Genomic DNA, 19606 nt, shown 5'->3' with positions numbered 1-19606 from the left:
CTTTTTAGATATTAATATGAGATGCACTATTTTAAATAACATTATTAAAAGTTATATTTTAATACAAACAATCTATACAAGAGTGCCCCAGAAAAAAGAGCTTCTTCTCCTTTGCTTGTTCATACTCATACTTTGGCTCTAGGGAGCACCACCAACTGAGAAATCTGTCATTGTTTTTTTGAAAGATATATGTAATTGTTGGTATAATATATATGGCATAATACACTTGCTTTCTGTGCAGAGGTACTCCCATTTCTTTCATATTATTATAGCGACAAGGACGAAGATGAGGGTGTTCCAAGTGAATCGGAAGAAGAAAAGAGGAACTGGGACACCAAAGCCAGAGAGCTAAAAGGTGCACACTTATTACCTGTTATATGCTGTCTCTTTCCTAGCTAAAGAACAGTTTTTACTAATGAAAAGAAAATTTACGCAAAATACAGTATTTTTAAACCTAACGTTTTGGGTGGAATGTCATAGGGTCTAAGTTTGTAAACTGACCCTATTACACCCCCCCCCCTCCTTGTATTCTGCATGAAAAAATGTGAATGGCCAGGAGATCTGCATTTTTGTATAGTTCTCCTGTCACTATGAGTCTAATGTGTGATAGTGCAGTATAGTGCGAGGATTAACTATAATGTTACACATTGCACATTGCAATGAGAGCTGCCAGCGGGCGCTGAGCAGTCTACAAACATGGGGATCACCAGCTAGACTAGTACAAGTAATTTATTTACTATGGTGGCTGTGGATGGAGGGAAGGAGGAGGGGAAATCATCAGATATTTTTAATTTAAAGTTTTATATATATATATATATATATATATATTTATTTATTTTGTAAAATATATATTTTGGTAGGTGTGCAATGATTATGAATTTATTTTTTTGGGGTACATAATTGCTGCCATCTCCTGGATATGTGGGGGATAAGTCTGAAGTTGACATAAAACAGTCCTCAACTGTTTTTTTTTATCTGCTACGGTGTTGAGATACAAACAATGTTAGAATTCCTATATATATCTAGCTATAGATCTATATATATATATATATATATATATATATATATATATATATATGTATATATCTGCACAGATGATACAAATCCAATCACCAATAAGGTGTACAGTATATTCATACACAACGAGAATATGGCATACCAATATGTTGGTGAAACAGCCTGTTGCTGATATAGAAGGGCGAGGCTAAGGCCCTCAGCATTTTGGGAAAACAAACTATTGTGAGGGCTCACAACAGATATAAACTCTTCTCAGCTCAATTTTAAAGAAACAAACACACACAAAAAAAAAGATTGAAAAAAATACAGCATGGCACCAGATGGGCTGTACAGCTTTGCCTTCACGTTGCATGTTTCTAGAGCTTAATTTTGGCAGCTGAATTTACCAAGTGAGATTCTAACATGTGGATTCATTATTATTTTTTTTCCCAAATACAGAGCAACTGCAACAAAAAGATGAACAGATCATTGCTTTACTTGAAGAAAAACAGAAGATATTTCAAAAACTGACAGACTGCAATACCAGTGATGGAAACTCTTCATCTGTATCGGGGAGAATTCTATTCCGAGCAAACACAGTAGAGGCTCCTCTAGGAGAGTCTGTTATGAAAAATGCCATTAGAGAGGGTATGAACTGATTGTCACAATTTCTGGTTAACAAGTTATATCTTTGTACAACAGAGTGGTCCTGATTAAGAGGTGCACAAAAAGCAGCTGCATTTTTCACATTGCACAGGCACCCGAGGCATATATGCGCATCTCTGCAGATCTACAGTCTATTTACACACAACTGAGCCGCGTTATCACTTGCTGCTGACTGTTTGTAACTGGACAACAATGGGGTGTTTGCACAATAGGATAAGTGTGCCGTGGGTGTTTACACGGAATTGTGTGGTTCATGAAAGACTGATCTCTTGCCCCAAGGGGGGTGCAGTCAGGAAGCCTACGTTCGAAATACCGACGCCTATCTTTAGCCCTACGCCGAGAGTCCGACGCCCGGCATACCGAACGAAGGCAAGCTGGGCGGCGGGCGTGGGGGGAAAGGGGTGAGGGAAAGGGTTAGGTCAGGGGCTCCCAGTGGGGAGAGGTTAGGGTTAGGCACCCCAGACTTGGGTGTAGGCAGCGGGGAGGTTACATTTAGGCACTAGGGGGGGGAAGGTTAGGGTTAGGCACCCCTATGGGAGGGTTGGGGGGGGCGGGGGGCAGGATTAGGATTACTTACCTAAATCCCGTCGAGATCTTCACTCCTGCCGGGCTTCCGGCGTCGGGATTTGAACCAGATGGCCGGCGGTATTACATACCGTTTCTCCTCATGGATGGGGTTAGTACAAATGTGCACTGGGAATAACTACTGCTACATACAGATGTGTAGGGGCGGAGTGGCCACATACATTAAATAGACACAGATCTATTTTTCTATTTTCAAACATGCAATGTGGCAGCTTTGTGTCCTATCTGAGTCAGGCCCAGTATGTTTTACCATTATATTTGTTTTAAGGTTTGTTAGTGCATCTCCCTGGGGGGGGGGGGGGGAATAAAAAGTCATCAAGTGCACTGTGCAGGCAACAGCAATTGGACACCTCCGCTCAAGTGAAATGGCCCCATGCATACCATTGCACACGAGTTCCAAATGGCCACTAATGTGGCGGTTTTGACAAGAACACTTCGTAGGGAGGCCCTATGGAAACAACAAATGTTTCTTCTTCAGGGTCCATAGGGATCCACAGAAATACCATGGGGATAATGTGGTTGGAGTGATCCAGGCACCAAACTGTTAAAGCTTTCAGCTCCCAGGATGCCTCTGGTCCTCCTCCATATAGACCCGGCCACAGGCATTCAGTTGTTCGTTTTTTGCGGCAGGATTCAGACGCACCTTTGCAACAGGGCTGCTCAGGCAGTCCCAAGCTTTTATTTTATGTTTTATTTTTATTTTCTATGCTTTGGAGTGCTGAGCGTCTGTATGAAGACACATGCACTGCAACTCGGTCTACCTCCACCAGGCCGCAACACCAGTAACTTTTCTGGTTTTCCTTATCTTACGAAATATATATATATATATATATATATATATATATATATATATATAATTTGTAGCCAACTCTGTATACACACATATATGGATGGAAGGAGTGAATGCACGTATGTGATGTGTGTGCGCATGTGTTTGTGTGTGTGTGTGTGTATATATATATATATATATATATATATATATATACACACACACACAGGTGTATCTAGGGATCCAAGCACCCCTGGCAATGTAATGTACTGGCACCCCCCTACCCCCTTTATGCAGTGCCCCCAGTAGTAATCCCCCCTATGCTGCATTGCCCCCAGTAGTAGCCTCCCCTATACAGTGCACGCAGTAATCCCCCCTATGCTGCATTGCTCCCAGTAGTAGCCCCCCCTATACAGTGCCCCCAGTAGTAATCCCCCCTATGCTGCATTGCCCCAAGTAGTAGTCCCCCCTATACAGTGCCAACATAGTAGACCCCAGTAGTAGGTCCCTATACAGTGCCCCCAGTAATAGTACCCAGTAGTAGTCCCCCCTATACAATGCCCCCAGTAATAGTACCCAGCAGTAGTCCCCCCTATACAGTGCCTCCAGTAACAGTACCCAGTAGTAGTCCCCCCTATACATTGCCCCCAGTAGTAGTCCCCCCTATACATTGCCCCCAGTAGTAGCCCCCCTAAACAGTGCCCCCAGTTGTAGACCCCCTATACAGTGCTCCCAGTAGTGGCCACCCCTATACAGTGCTCCCAGTAGTGGCCACCCCAATACAGTAGCGGGCACCCCCCATAAAGTGCCCCAGTAGCGGCCACCCCCTATTTCAGTGCCCCCCCCCGTAGTGCCAGGTTTATCCACACACACACACAGAACAAAATAAAAATTCTACTTACCTGGTCCCCGCTCCTGACATGACCGCCGTTGTCCGAGTCTCGGCCCGCTCTTCTACTGCATGGGAGAGACGTCATGACGTATGACGTCTCTCCCGTCACATGTTGCGGAACATGGAGCTCATGAGTGAGCTCCAGCCGGCTCCTTCCGCGGACAACGCAGCAGCTAATGAGAGTCTGTCTGACTCTCATTAGCTGGCTGCTGTTACAAACACACAGCCGATGCTGGCGGCTGTCTGTTTGTAAACTGTGTAGGGCAGACCGCTCTCACTGCGGTCTGCCCTACACTTGTGGGGCCGTGGGACTTGTCCACCCCTTGGCTACTGGTGGCACTGATGGGCGGCGCCCCCCCCCCTTTGGTCGGCGCCCCTGGCGAGTGCCATCCTGGCCAATGGGTAGATACGCCCCTGTAATACACACACACACAAATGAACAGGGGAAAAAATAGGGTTAGACCGGAGGAAAGGGGAATGAACAGAGGGAGACGGGAGGAGAAGGGGAAGAATAGAGGGAAACAGGAGAAGGTGAGGGAACAGAAAATAAAATAAAAACAACCTACACAATAGGTAGTCACTCAGTGTATATGTAGAGAAAACATTGTTATTTCACAGTATAAGAACATCAAACTTACCCAGACTGGGGAGTGGGAGTCTCCCGCGGTTCCAACAGCACGGGGAAGTTACAGTTGTCCCGGGGATGCCACATTGCAGAGGTGGAGGGAAAGCTGGCCACACTGTGGGGGGGAGGGGGGCTGGCAGCACTCACACTGACTGCGGAGGCTACAATGCAGTGGGGGGCAGCTACGATGGAGGAGGCAGGCAGCACTTACTGTGACTGCAGGGGCTGGCTACAGCAGCGCAAGCTGCAGTAGGAAAGGGGGGTTTGGAATGGGCAAGGTCAGAGAATGCTGCCAAGATGGGGTTTGCTACAATGTGAGGGGGGGTTTGCAGCAGAAGAGACTGGCTGAACTCACTGTGCCTGCTCACACTGCAAATCATGAGGGTGGTGTTGATTGGAGGTCCCATGCTGCTGCTGTGACACGGATTCCCCGGGCTGCCAGCTGAAGGACTGCAACTCGGCCTCCGAGTCCTCCTCCCCCCGCATGGTAGAGGCAGACTCCTGACCATGCTGCTGCTGATATACTTTGTGTGTGTTTGTGACGAACCGATGGGCCCTAGGCGGGTGCTTAGGTTTACTTATGGTAAATCCGGTCCTGGTGACAGGTCATCACACCTTTCAGGGAAAATGGACAAATCAGGACAGTCATCTGCCCATAAACATTCTGGAGCAGTATACAAAGAACTCGTCATGGCACTGGACCTGTTCCAGGGCAGTCCAGATTCAGTCCGACAACGCAACCAAAGTAGCCTATCTCAAACGTCAGGGAGGCACGCAAAGTCATGCAGCCATGAGGGAAGTGACTAACATTCTGGTTTGGACAGAATGTCATCTTCTGGCTATCTCTGCAATATTCATCCAGGGACTCCTCAATTGGGAATCGGACTTCCTAAGTCATCAGGACATACACATCGGAGAGTGGGTTCTCCTCCTGGTGGTTTTTCAACTCCTGGTGGACAAATGGGACCTACCAGACCTATTCCTCATGAAATCACATCACAACCACAAGGTCTCCAGGTATGGGTCCATGACCAAAGTCCCCTCAGCCGCCTTCAGGGACACACTTGCTGTAAGATGGGACTTCAAGCTGGTGTATCTCTTTCCTCCGATTTCCCATCCCAAGGATCCTCAGGAAAATCAAGCAGGAAGGCGGAGCAGTAATACTAGTGTCTGCTGCTTTGCCTAGATGTCATTTTTTTTCACGACATACGGAATCTATCCATAAATAGTTAGTTTCCTCTTCCTCTGTGGCCAGATCTGTTAGTGCAGGGTCCCTGCCTGCACCCGGACTTACCTCGTCTGTCCTTGACTGGGTGGCTCTTAAGGTTTCCATGTTAAAAGCCAAAGGTTTCTCCAGCTCTGTGATTTAAACAATGCTTAGGGCACGAAAGCCTTCCTCTGCCTGCATCTGTTTGGCATTCTGTTTGGTGTTCCCACAAGAAAGTATGACCCTATGGTTTTAGGTTTTTTCCGGGTACTTACTTTTTCTAGGCTGGTTTAGACTTTGGTCTCTACCTAGCCGCCCTGGGAGTGCAGGTTTCTGCGCTGTCAGTCTGGTGCCAGAAAATAATTGTTTCTTTGGCAGATGTTAGAATTCTTTTTTTTCAGGGGGTTCTCCGAGTTCAGCTACCTTTATGTACCATCGGTAGCACCGTGGGATTTGTCTTTGGTTCTCAAGGGGCTACAAGCTCTCCCATTGGAACCTCTGGACTCTGTAGATTGGAAGAGGTTGACAGCGAAGACATTTTTTTTTCTACTCGTTATCTCTTCTGCACACAGAGTCTCTGTGATTTGGCAGCACTTTTTTGTTGCTCCCCTTTTTCTTTTTATTTACCAGGTTTGAGCTGTCCTCCGTAAAGGGGAGGGCTACCTTTTTAAGGTAGTGTTCCGTCTTCATGTGAATGAAGAAATTGTGGTTCCAGCTTTTCAGTCTTCAGATCTTTCTGTAGGTGAAATCTTCCTGGATATGGTTCTAGCTCTCGGTATCTATGTGGAGCGTACAAACTCTGGCCCTGATTCAGAGCCGGACACTCTGACAGAGCGCTCGCTCTGAATCAGGGCCGGCCTTCTTGTTTTTTAGAGTGGCCTCCTGGCCACTCGCATAGCTGTGGGTGGCCAACCACAGCTATAGCTAGCGGCCAGGAAGATGGTCGCGATGGTCAAGACCATCGCGACCATCGGGCTTGCGACAAGACCCTTGTGGTAGGGTCTTGTTGCCGCAAGCCCCTGAGAGCTTTCGGCTCTAACAGAGCCGTAAGCTCTCCCACTGACATCACTTGTGATGTCGGTGGGGCTGGCCCCAGACGGTAGGCGTTCCCATGGGAACGCCTTCGTCTGGGCAGCCACGCACCCGGCCCGCCCACCAAACGGGGCGCGCTGTCACTCAACAACGACAGCACACCCCCTTTGGTACGAGACCCGGAGCGACGGTTTGCCCATTTCTATCCGGGTCGTGCACATGCGCACTGGGCAACCATCGACCCGCTTGCGGGTCTGAATCAGGCCCTCTGTTAGAAAATCAGATGCTCTTTTTGTGTTATATGGTTTTCACAAACAAGGTTGGCCAGCCAACAAACAAACTCTGGCTCGATGGTTACATATGACTATCTCCCAGGTTTACACAAAGGCTGATCTCCCTGTCCCAATCATAGCAACAGCATATTCTACTCGGTCTGTGGAATCATCATGGGTGTTTCATCGTGGTGCCTATGTTGAGCATTTGTACAAGGCAACCACGTGGTCTTATGTCCACACTTTTCTTAGGTTCTAGGCCTTTGATATTTTTGCCTCTAAGGATGCTTCCTTTTGGCGATGAGTTTTTCTTTCTGCTCAGTAGCGTCCCCCACTCTTAGAGGAACTGCTTTAGGACATCCCCCATATTATCCCTGGGGATCCATATGAACCCTGAAGAAGAAAATAAGAGTTATGGTAGACTTACCATTGATAACTTTTTCTTCGAAGTCCATAAGGTCCACAGGGCACCCACCCTGACGCACCTCGCTTTATTGGGTCATTTTTCTTTCGGGCATGGATTCCATCATTTTTTGAGAGCTTTTCTTGTGTACGATTGTTCTTATTTCTCTCTTTCCTTCTCCTGCCTTGGGCTTGTTTACAGAACTTACTTCTCCTGCCTTGGGCTTGTTTACAGAACTGAATGCCTGTGGCCAGGGGCGGGGTATATATGGAGGATGACCAGAGGCATCCTGGGAGCTGAAAGCTTAACTGTTTGCTGCCTGGGTCACTCTGACCACATTATCCCCATGGTATCCCTGTGGACACTATGGACTTTGAAGAAAAATAGTTTTCAATCAATAGTAAGTCTACAATAACTCTTATTTTGTAAGCCACCTGACATGTTTCCAGGGCGACTCTGGATTAGTATACAGAAAATTAGGTAAACCGGATGTACTGGGAAGCTCAGAGACAAGATCTTAACGAATTGGTGCATTCGTTTTATAGTGCATACTCCCAAAAACTGGTGCAATCATTAAAATATCTGCCTTTGCTTCGTGTAGCTGGCTGATGCTCTGTATTTTTAAAAGTGCATAATTCACAACCCAAAATTTTTTTTACTTTTGAGGAGTGATATAGTGTTTTAGAGTGCGAGGTGGGTAGATGTTAGATTATCTAGCTTTACAGATTATTATTTAGAAGCTACAGCTTTGTATCCTCATTTTATTAGAGCTGTGTGTTTGTATTTCAGTTGAAACACTTCAAGTTCTGGTTAACCGGAATCTGTGGAGCAGTGTGGTGCAGCAGGTGCCCAGTCCAACAGATCTGGAGGCTGCAGTGGGGCCAGTTTCTCTTCCTCGAAGAGCAGAAACCTTTGGAGGGTTTGACAGCCATCAACTTAACGCTTCTAAAAGTAAGTGCCAGATGCCTTAAATTCATCTGTGCTAAAGTAACAGCATATTTCAGTTTTATATTCTGCCATTTTGCTCTAGTAACTCACAATTCACCCATTTTTTTTTGTTTTACTATAATTATTTGGTTTTATGTTTATGAAGAGATGTTATCTTGTATAACACTACTTTGCGTTTGTTCTACGAATTTCCAATGTGTTGCAACAAAGCTACATAAGATGCTTCAAACCTTTGGAATCACAAAGAGCGGTGGATTTGCTAATGAGTGGTTTGGTAGATTTATGTAATGCTGTTGATTTCACACTGATTGGTTTCATTTTACACTTGAAGGTGGAGAGAAAGATGAGGGAGAAGATGCACAAGATCTGCGTAGGACAGAATCAGACAGTGTTCTGAAAAAGGTACAGTTGTCCTCTGGTGGTAATTGCTATCATCATCATCTTCAAATACTGCACTTTAAATCTAGAATATCGTTTAAGAGTCAGTTTAATGTCTGATTTCTATATTTTATTACAGCAAATGCATTTCTTTCTAATCTCAAAAAAAGGATGCTATGTATAGATTGTGTAGAGTTGTTGAACTACTGCCCACCTATGCTAAGAGGCCCCATCTTGGTGGAAGTTATAGTTGGTGCCAGAGTGGGGAGGGGAGGTGACCAGTCTATTCTGTCTGTATGGATAGTCCTTTACAAGCGCTAGACCACTCACTTTCTCACCGGACCCCGTCCATTCTCCATGTTGTGACTGCCTATTTATTACTTATTAATACTATTATGTTTTATACCATGTGAAATTTCTGTATTTTGCAAATTAAAAAAAAAAAAACACTATCCCTCTGTATACAGCTCCTCTTTCAATGATGTGACCTCCTACTATTTACTGTGTGGTGATCACTAGACAATAACACCACCACCCTGCACTGCAGGAATCAATCTGTTTTCCAGACATGGAGAAAGGCACTATAAAAGCCTTATACTCTATCTCTCCATGTACTGTCACCTACACACTCGGGGCACTCTTTCCTTCAAACGTTATACAACCTCAATATTGCCTGGTGATCATCAGAGGATGATAGCCAACACTACACAAAACATTAAGTTTTACACAAATTGAGGTGGGGTGTCTAATAACCCAATGTAACTGATCTTTGGTCATATAGAAACAGGGGTCCACACATTTGATGTGGTAGATTTTCTCATTTTCAAAATGCTATGTCTTGTTGGGCTGCTATGTTATATTATTGTTTTGGAATGGTGGTTTAAAGCCAGAGCAAGAAACAAAGGATTCCACACTTACACATATTTGCTTTAAGCACACATTCTTTCTATGTAGTGGCGTGCGGCTATACCCAGCATTAAGTCCTTTATTAGAGGGGATTTGCGAACAGTGCATATGTGCAACAAGCCATAACACCTGCTTTTTGTTTGTTTTTCCCTAATATCTTTATTTACCCCGTAGGGACCAGGTCCGAGTGGTATGTTTAAAAGAAATGGCGAGGTACGAAAGCCTTTACTACAATGTACTGAAATGTGTGTGACTGTATTGATGTGTAAATAATTAGCTCATCACTGACTTACACATGGACCGTGTTTCCTTTTGATTCATTGCAGCAAGTTCTTCAGACCGTCGCCAATATTCATAAACTCCTGACCTCTTTGCAGGTGAGTTGCTAAGCTGCCTTGGAGGTTTGTATCAGCAGATTATTTTGAGGTCAACTTCAGCGGGAACTATCTGATGTAATTAAGCTATGATCAATTATCTAATTTGTTTCATTCATCGCAGACTGTGGTGGTTCAGCAAGACACTTTTATCGAGGATCAGAAGCTGCGAGCCCTCACACGGACTTCTTCAAGGCCAAACTCCCTGATTGAGCAAGAGAAGCATCGCAACTTGGAGAAACAGCGCCAAGAGCTCGCCGACCTGCAGAAGCAGCAAGCACAGCACCTAGATGAGAAGCGCAGAAGAGAGCGGGAATGGGAAGCGAGGGAAAAGGAGCTGACGCAGCGGGAAGTTCGGCTTGGGCAAAGGGAGGAGTCCTCAAACAAAAGTCTTCAGGAATTGGAACAAGAGAAGATTGAGCTGCAGGTCAGGAAAGATGAATATCAGCATGATCTGGAGCGCCTAAGAGCAGCACAAAAACAGCTAGAGAAGGAGCGAGAACAACTGAAGAAAGACATGGAGAATGTGTCTGAAAGAGGTCAAAAATCCGATCGTAAACAGGTAGGTGTGCGCTTGGATTATTATTAAAAGCTTATACACCTGATATTTGCATCCATGCTCTTTTGTTCTATACAACAAATGGTTTGGGAAACATGGAAACTTTTGTATAAGTTGTATACTCCTTTACAGAATAGATAATGAACCATGAACGGAACGCGGCTGGTAATATATATGATTTCTCCTGCTCTTTGTAATAATCTGTCGGTGTGCCCCCGTTTAATATGGGGATCAACAAGTGACATACAATCTCTACTTACCTCTGAATGAAATGAATGGTGTAGATAGCACCGCATCAAGTAGCATGGATGAAATATATGATAAAGTAGCGAATCGTTGAATGGGGGTGACAATATTTTACTGAACTTAAAATCTGTCCGATAAGTGGAAGGAGCAGACTCCCTAGCGCAGGCCTGTGGTGAGCACCATGTCTCCTCCTCTGTAGGATCATGCATTGTATTTCACGTCATTTCTTTCTTTTTTCAAACGTTTGTGCTTCTTAAGTAATTATTGTTATCAGTGATATGTGTCACTATAGGCCCTGTATAATACCATTGGCAAAGCATTGATTGAGCACACGGGAATGAGTGATGGTGTAATAATAGTACTGGCTTAGATCTGGATATAACCAAATCCAAATATTCTAATCTAAAGGAAAATGTTCCTAGATTGTGTATCATACATTGATTTCCTCATCTATAGTGATACTTGTGAATTGAAATACTGTCGTTCTAAAAAATGTATAACTGATGTAATATTGATATAGTGCAGGCTGCTATACGTGTCATTTCCCATAGCAACCAATCAGACCTTTGCTTTCATTAATTATGCCATAGTTGAGCTACGATCTGATTGGTCTCCTTTTCTATAAAGTTACATGTAGAATGTGTAAATACTTTTATTACCACAAATGCTGCAAAAGCGTTCCAGTCAGGATGTCCACATGTTCTAAATATATTCATTCACAATGTCCACATGTTCAGAATGTGGACAGATAACACTGACATATAGGGGTCTATTCACTAAGCCTTGGATGGAGGTAAAGTCAACGGAGATAAGGTACCAGCCAATCAGCTCCTAACTGTCATGTCACAGGCTGTGTTTGAAAAATGACAGTTAGGAGCTGGTTGGTTGGTACCTTATCTCTGTCGACTTTATCTCCATCCAAGGCCATAACATTGTGAAAGTCAACAGTCACAATGTCGACATATGCAACTAGGGTTTAAGCCACAATGTTGACATGAAATCAGTTGAAATCCAGAACTATTTCACACAAAACAGTGACTGCACTAAGCTCAGGCTGTCTGAACTTAAGTTTAATATTGATTCTTACTTTGTCTAGATCTCCGGTCAGCATGATAAACTGAGCAGGGTGTCTTCACTCACTGTTGGGACGGACTCTTCATCAAAATGGTATAATTCTAGCGTACCAAAACAGGAGCACTTGGAGTCTGATCTGTCTGTTTCACCAAAAAAAGACAGCTTGTTACGGACAGACAGTAAACAAAAAGTAAAAGGCCACTTCAATCTGCTCGGGGGCCAGACTAATAAATCAGTGGAGGGACCTACCCCCAATCGCCTCTTTAATTTATCAAAACCAAAGGAAAAAAAGGACAAAAAGAAGAAGGGTAAAGGAAGCCGTTCCCCAACCTCAGGTAGGTGAAACATTTATTTAAAATGTTGAGGGTAAAGGTGATCCTATAGGAGATCTCCTATCCATTATTTTGTTACTGATCTTTGAGAAGAAATAAATGACTCACAAATAGCTATAGATGCAAGTTGGAAAAAAAGTCCTTTAATTAATCGATCTTTCAACTAATGAAGTTAAATTGTTGTTTTGCAGATTCTTATCCTGTAGGAGGACCGACCCAAGAGGAAGAGATCTTCTGCTGATGACCATGTTTTATAGAGGACATTACTGTACACTCTCCGTTCTCATTCTGCACTGTGACATCCACACCATAAAGCCTGGATATGTTACAGGAGGAAATGTGACTTGTTACTGCTTATTTTACACTTTTTACAGAGGTTTGCAGTACTGCTCACAGTCAGCTCCCATGGTGTGGTCTTTGATGAAAATCCCCCACCCCCACCACCACTATTATTGTTATTTAACAATCTGCAATACTTCAGGAATCTTTACCATATAGAATAATGGGACTATGAATCTAGGAGAAAGTAAGCAGGATGCATACGTTCTAGCCATCTATAACTGTTAAGGGCTTAAAGTCACGAGTCTGAGGCCTTCAATGTTATTTTAGCATACTGCAGCAGCATAATCTCATGTACTATAACCATCTCCAGAGTTTGTCACTGCGTCAGCACCACTGAGAATGAAACTATTAGGGTTCATCTATAAAGTCCACTTATATCTTTATTTCACATCTAATAAGTTCATGATAGTTTCTGCTTTTTTGCTCCTATAGTTTGCAGGTTATCACGGATATGCGCTTATGAGATTGTGAATTGCTTTTTTTATTTTTGCAAGAAGATAAAGTGGACGGAAGTGTTTAATGAAGTAGGTCTTTATGTTCAGACTAGAGATCTATTTAACTGCGAATTGAATTACTACAAAAAATGTAGTTGTCAGTAAGGATGTTACATTTTTCCCATTTATTTTCCTGTACCAGTTGTGTGCTTGGAACGTATCCACAAGCCACCATGTAGTAATGATCTTATTGGCCAGTAGAGGGCACACTGTGTATTCTTTTAGGAGAGTTCCCATTCACTTTGTGCCAAGGTTGTCTTGTGACCACAACAAGATTTACACTTGTACAAAGTTTTTATTTTTTGTGGAAAAAAAGCAGCTTCAAAGTACCGTACTTGTTTCCTTTCCGTCCTATTACAAATGGGATCTGTCCTCTATAATTTCAGTTAAGGCTTTTTGTCATTATTTTTGCTGTATTTTTTTTTGTATGGGTTCTTCACTTGTTAGTTTGATGTTGTAGTTTTACAGTAAACACACATTTGGGCTACAGACACATTTCTCCATTGAATACAGGCAGTCATTTCTCCTCTAATTTGTATGACACACCGTGGGTCTCGACACAATTGGAATACAGTTTTCTACTGTTGGGCTACCAAAATGAAACAAAGTGGTCCTAACTTTATTACTGTATTACAATTCTTTTACTGAGATCTTTTCTGTACTGTGACCATCTACCTTTTTCCATGTAGATCTGGATGGTTGAGGAGAGTCATTTTTCTGACAGTCATTGTAATACAATCTCACTAGTTTATATAATCCTTTTGGAATACTTTCCCCAATCAGACACCTGTGCTGCGATTAGCCTGGTTAGTTGCTGGTGTGGACAATGCAGAATGCGGTAGCTGTATATGGCTGGGGGTGCACAATTTTCCTGAGCTTGGTTTTTTTTTTTTCTATCCTTATACCTTTCTGACTTACAAAATAATAAACTATACTAGCAAAATTATTTATAATGGTAAAATAAACCGTTAAATAAGTGCCTGGGGAAGGAACATTACGTAAATATCGCCCAATCTATGTCAGTCACATGTCGCAGTTTTCTAACACTTTCCTAGATGTGGGTATATGGGCATAAAAGCTATTTCAGGTATGAGCGATAGATGGAATATGGGAAATACAAATGTCAATGAATCCTTCACAAACTACTCACAATGCCACAATGCACCGTATAAGCAGCCTTCTCCATAATGGCTCAAGTTGCAAGAAATAAAGACAATCAACAAAGTCTGGTAACATACTGCTGGTAATGAGAACGTGGCGATCTGTGTAAAATCCAGAAGTGTCCAACATTACTGAATCTGTAGTGCAGGAGATGCATATTCTCCATGGTAGAATCTGTAGTGCAGGAGGTGTATATTCTCCATGGTAGAATCTGTAGTGCAGGAGGTGTATACTCTCCATGGCTGAATCTGTAGTGCAGGAGGTGTATACTCTCCATGGCTGAATCTGTAGTGCAGGAGGTGTATACTCTCCATGGCTGAATCTGTAGTGCAGGAGGTGTATACTCTCCATGGCTGAATCTGTAGTGCAGGAGGTGTATACTCTCCATGGCTGAATCTGTAGTGCAGGAGGTGTATATTCTCCATGGCTGAATCTGTAGTGCAGGAGGTGTATACTCTCCATGGCTGAATCTGTAGTGCAGGAGGTGTATATTCTCCATGGCTGAATCTGTAGTGCAGGAGGTGTATACTCTCCATGGCTGAATCTGTAGTGCAGGAGGTGTAAATTCTCCATGGCTGAGTCTGTAGTGCAGGAGGTGTATATTCTCCATGGCTGAATCTGTAGTGCAGGAGGTGTATATTCTCCATGGCTGAGTCTGTAGTGCAGGAGGTGTATATTCTCCATGGCTGAGTCTGTAGTGCAGGAGGTGTATACTCTTCATGGCTGAGTCTGTAGTGCAGGAGGGAGATGTATATTCTCCATGGCTGAATCTGTAGTGCAGGAGGTGTATACTCTCCATGGCTGAATCTGTAGTGTAGGAGGTGTATACTCTCCATGGCTGAATCTGTAGTGTAGGAGGTGTATACTCTCCATGGCTGAATCTGTAGTGTAGGAGGTGTATATTCTCAATGGCTGAATCTGTAGTGCAGGAGGGAGATGTATATTCTCAATGGCTGAGTCTGTAGTGCAGAAGGGAGATGTATATTCTCCATGGCTGAATCTGTAGTGCAGGAGGGAGATGTATACTCTCCATGGCTGAATCTGTAGTGCAGGAGGGAGGCGTATACTCTCCATTGCTGAATCTGTAGTGCAGGAGGGAGGTGTATACCCTGTTGAATTGTATTAGTAGGGCAGTTGGCATATATTCTGTATGAATAAATCTGTAGTGCATGTTTGACTCAGTAGCGCTGGAGGTGTATACTCTTCTTGACTAAATCCCTGGTTCCGGAGGTGTATTCTCTGCATAATTGAATCAATAGTTCAGGTGGTGTATACTCTGTATGACTTGATTTATCAAGCAGTGAAAAGAGTGGAGACGATACCCATATCAACCAATCAGAGGTAGCATTTATCATATACATTCTACAAAATGATAGGTAGAAACTGATTGGTTGCTATAGACAACTTCTCCACTGGTGAAATTATCCACTATTTTCACTGCTTCATACATCGACCCTTAAATCTGTAGTAGGATATGTATTCTCTGCATAACTGAATCCATAGTTCAGGAGGTGTATTTTCTGTGTGACTGAATCCTAGTGTAGGAGGCATATACTATGCTCACTTGCTTCTTCCAGGGACCGTGCCACTCTATAAACTGGTTTCTCACTTGTGGTATTTTTCAGTAAACTCACTCGTAGCTGTGTTAGTAGTTTGGGCTAGCAGCTATAATGGAAGTTGAACCTTTGAAGAATATTGCTAATGTTCTGACTATTAATTGTCATGAGAACTATGCTGTACACATTTAAGGGTTACACTGAGAAGCCAAACATCCCTGGCCACTGAAAACTTGTTTCCCAATCAATATGTTGTATATTATGGTGCACATTGTATTTTCATGTCCAGTAACGTGTTGTAAGCAGTATTTTGCTATTATAGTCTTGTTTTTATTTAACAAGAATAGAAAACTATGATCAGAGCTCACTGTTCATAGACTGTATAGATCAGGATTGGGTCACAACCTGATAATAATGTGCCGTCTACATGCTTTATGTTGGGTTTAAGCACCTTTCTTGAAGCTTTAATTGAATCATATGAATTATTGCTGCTTGAGACCTCATCCAAGTTGCTTTCTAAAGAATGAAAGAGCACTTATTGTGTTGAGTGTGGTCTAATCTCACAGAAACTGTATTCGATGTCCTGTGTAACAAACAGGCAGCTCCAGCCTGTGAGAAAGTGTTTGTTTCCCTTGACTGCCAAGGTAACTGCAATGCAAATATACATTTATTCACTTGTGTGTTTTTTTTTCTTCAAGTTACAATTTATTATAGGTTATTAATGTTATTTCTTCTGTTGGACTTTTCGGCAGAGAATAAAACTTTTTTCAAAAGATATGAACATTTACCCTTAACATTCCTTCTCCACCGCACTCTGGATATAACGCCTGCTGGACAGGCCGGAGAAAGCGCCAACACTTCTAATATAACCGTGTTACTTCTCAAATCACGCTTTTCCGTTCCCGTTTGTATATAGCTAATCTTTGTAAGACAGGGTGAAATGGTTTGTCTCGGCTATAATATCATTTCATATAATGATATTATGCCAAGGGATGTCTCTGGCAAGGTCTGGTATCTTGACACTTTCTAATAAACTATAATATTTCACAATCTTACCCTTTGAGAAATGGCACATTTGCACTGTTAATTATGGCTGAGATTTCTTTTGGTCCCCAGGTCCATACTCTCATCAGTCATTCATGGCTATCAGCATTCAAGTTGATCCCTCAGCTCTCCAAATTAAGCAATTGTTAGGAATAAAAATCTGAGAGAAATTCATATCCCAATAATCTGCTTAAAAAATATATTAATGTGTGTAAAGAACTGTAATTGCCCCTTTGAAATATTATCTTCCCGGGAGCCATATGTGCCCCTACCAAAGGGTTTCTGGAAAGCACTTCATAGGTGGCACTATACAAATAGATAATGAGAAATAAATAAAAGCTCATCCCTAATTAAATTCATTTATGTGACAATGATTTATACATTACACATCTATGGGGGGAATTCAATTCAGTGCGATGATGAATAGCCGCAGGAGGGAGCTCCTGAATCTATTCAATACACCGAGCTGTTTGGGCGGGCGAATGATTTCTTCTCGCACCCCCCTGAGGATGCGAGGAGAAATCTGACAAAAGTGCCAGGCGCGCAGCTTTTTTACTGCTTAGTGCGGCGCTAACAGCCGTGTGCCCGGCACTTTATTCAGAGAATGCCGGTTACCGCGCCTTAACACCCTTGTTAAGTCGCAAGAACCGTCATTCTCCGACATAACACATTGAATAGCTCCGGGAGCTCCCTCCCGGCGCTATTCAATTCGCATCGAATTGAATTCCCCCCTATGAATTGAGCAGTCATTATTTGGCTATGCGACATCCATTTTTGTAAAGCATAAATTCACTTGTTTATATCTGACAAGGGAGATCCTGTTTGAGGAGTATAGAACCTTTTGTGATGAAAAAACACAAACCATAATAAATACAAACAAGCATCTGATCTAGAAGACCTTTAGAAATGCAGAGACGACACATAATATTTGGTGTCAGAGAAAAGTGTTTTCAGTGTAAATTTGGCATTTACTTTTGTATTTATTGTATATACATATTAAATGTATGCAAAATGATTAGTTTAATGAATATAGGAAACATTATTAAAAAATGAGTGGCCTTCCATTTCACCCTGTTTGTACAAAATAAAAAATTAGCTTTGTACTGTCATATACTATATATTACTAACCTGGACTGCACTAGAGTAACTAAACTACGAAATGCTCAGGAGGTTTATAGTACCATGTATACCTCTGCTTTTGTTTTATAAATGCCTGTACTGAGGTACATGTAGGTGTCATTTAAAGATCCCAACACAGGGCTGTTCCTCATTTAGGGAATAGCAGCGAGAAACTAGCGACCAACGCGTTTTGTGCCTTGGCGCTACTTTGTAAAATTACTGTGATTTTTAAATGACCCAAAACTCTATGCTAAATGCTATTGTTTTTTTGTGTGTTTTCTAAATGCTGTAAAGAAATTGAAACAAAAACAGAACTTAATTATTTTATGTTAATGTGTAATTATGTAAAAAGTTATAACTGTATAAGTCATGATTGTTTCTGTAATATGCAAGTTTACTTTGTAACTAGCTTTAATTTATCTTTTTTCTTAGTAATCTGCTGTAAAGAACATTTTCTCTTAATAAATGCCATCCTTTATCTAGATTTCACTTGCGTATTTATTAATCATATTTTAAAAAATAAACAAACCAATATGGTTTCAGAAACAGATAAGTCTTTAGAGCTCAATAAATTGACAATGTACAGCTGTATACAATGTATTAGCTTGTGTAACAGGTTTGTACTGTATCTCTCTCTCTAGGCTTAGTACATCTACCCCATAGCCTATCAGCTCCTAACTGTAATTTTTCAAACAGCCTGTACTTTATCTCTCTCCACTTTAGCTCTCGCCAAGGCTTAGTAGATCTCTACCTATGTCTGGTGTAGCTACCTGCTGCTCTCTGCTGTGCACAAAGAGACTACTTGTCACCTATACAGACGGTGTAATGGTTAGCATTACTGCCTCACAGCAGTGTGGTCGTGGGTTCGATTCCCACCATGGCCCTAATTGTCTGGAGTTTGTATATTCTCCCTGTGCTTGCGTGGGTTTCCTCCGGGTACTCCTGTTTCCTCCCACACTCCAAAAATATACTGGTAGGCTAATTGTCTCCCAGCAAAAAATTAACCCTTGTGTGTATGTGTGTGAGCATGTGGTAGGGAATATAGATTGTAAGCTCCACTGGGTGTGAGTGGCCAAATATTCTCTGTAAAGCGCTGGGGAATATGTGTGCACTATATAAATAACTGGTAATAAATAAATACATATCTGCATGATAAACAAGTATTTGAACATCTATATACAATCTTTATAAGCTTATAGGAAGTTACCCATATTCTGAGCAAGACTTCATTTATGACTTAATACACTATGCAGGTTCTATCCTATATTGCTGAATGATGTCCAGTCTCCTCTTGTCACTGGCTAGTGACATCACAGTCTTTATTTACTGCTGCAATACTTGTTATTCCTCCTTAGATTCTTTACTAAACTTCTGGATGCTACATTTAATGTCATTTGTAGTTCAGCCTCTTAACATTTTATGTTAAAGAATACTTCCATTTCTCCTTTAATACCACATGACAGCCATTACTATGGATAGCTTCCCTTCTAATTTACATAGAGATAGGTAGATTAATACATATCCCTGCATAGTAAGTAATGCAGTTCTTCCTCTTCCCCTTGTATCTGTTCTCTCATTTGCTGTAGACTCCACAATACTTGGGTCCATTGCTAAGTAGCAGATGCT

The 19606-nt window shown here is 42.3% G+C and overlaps 1 protein-coding gene across 1 annotated transcript in view; it reads left to right on the top strand.

The window, feature by feature from the left end:
- Positions 1 to 18448, top strand: part of AKAP13 (A-kinase anchoring protein 13) — a 312402-nt gene extending 293954 nt beyond the window's left edge. Inside the window, exons 31-39 of the mRNA XM_088452667.1 lie at positions 273 to 355; positions 1456 to 1644; positions 8237 to 8398; positions 8727 to 8797; positions 9854 to 9892; positions 10006 to 10056; positions 10178 to 10615; positions 11955 to 12267; positions 12456 to 18448. Of these exons, the coding sequence (XP_088308793.1) occupies positions 273 to 355; positions 1456 to 1644; positions 8237 to 8398; positions 8727 to 8797; positions 9854 to 9892; positions 10006 to 10056; positions 10178 to 10615; positions 11955 to 12267; positions 12456 to 12505 (1396 nt within the window). The 3' untranslated portion in view covers positions 12506 to 18448. The remainder of the gene's footprint in view (positions 1 to 272; positions 356 to 1455; positions 1645 to 8236; positions 8399 to 8726; positions 8798 to 9853; positions 9893 to 10005; positions 10057 to 10177; positions 10616 to 11954; positions 12268 to 12455) is intronic.
- The last annotated feature ends 1158 nt before the right edge of the window (positions 18449 to 19606 follow it).

This window comes from Taudactylus pleione, unplaced genomic scaffold (genome assembly GCF_031769625.1).
Source record: "Taudactylus pleione unplaced genomic scaffold, aTauple2 ptg000556l, whole genome shotgun sequence".
Lineage (NCBI taxonomy): Eukaryota > Metazoa > Chordata > Amphibia > Anura > Myobatrachidae > Taudactylus > Taudactylus pleione.
The sequence above is the reverse complement of the archived record's forward strand: the minus strand, read 5'-3'. Positions and strand labels throughout refer to the sequence as shown.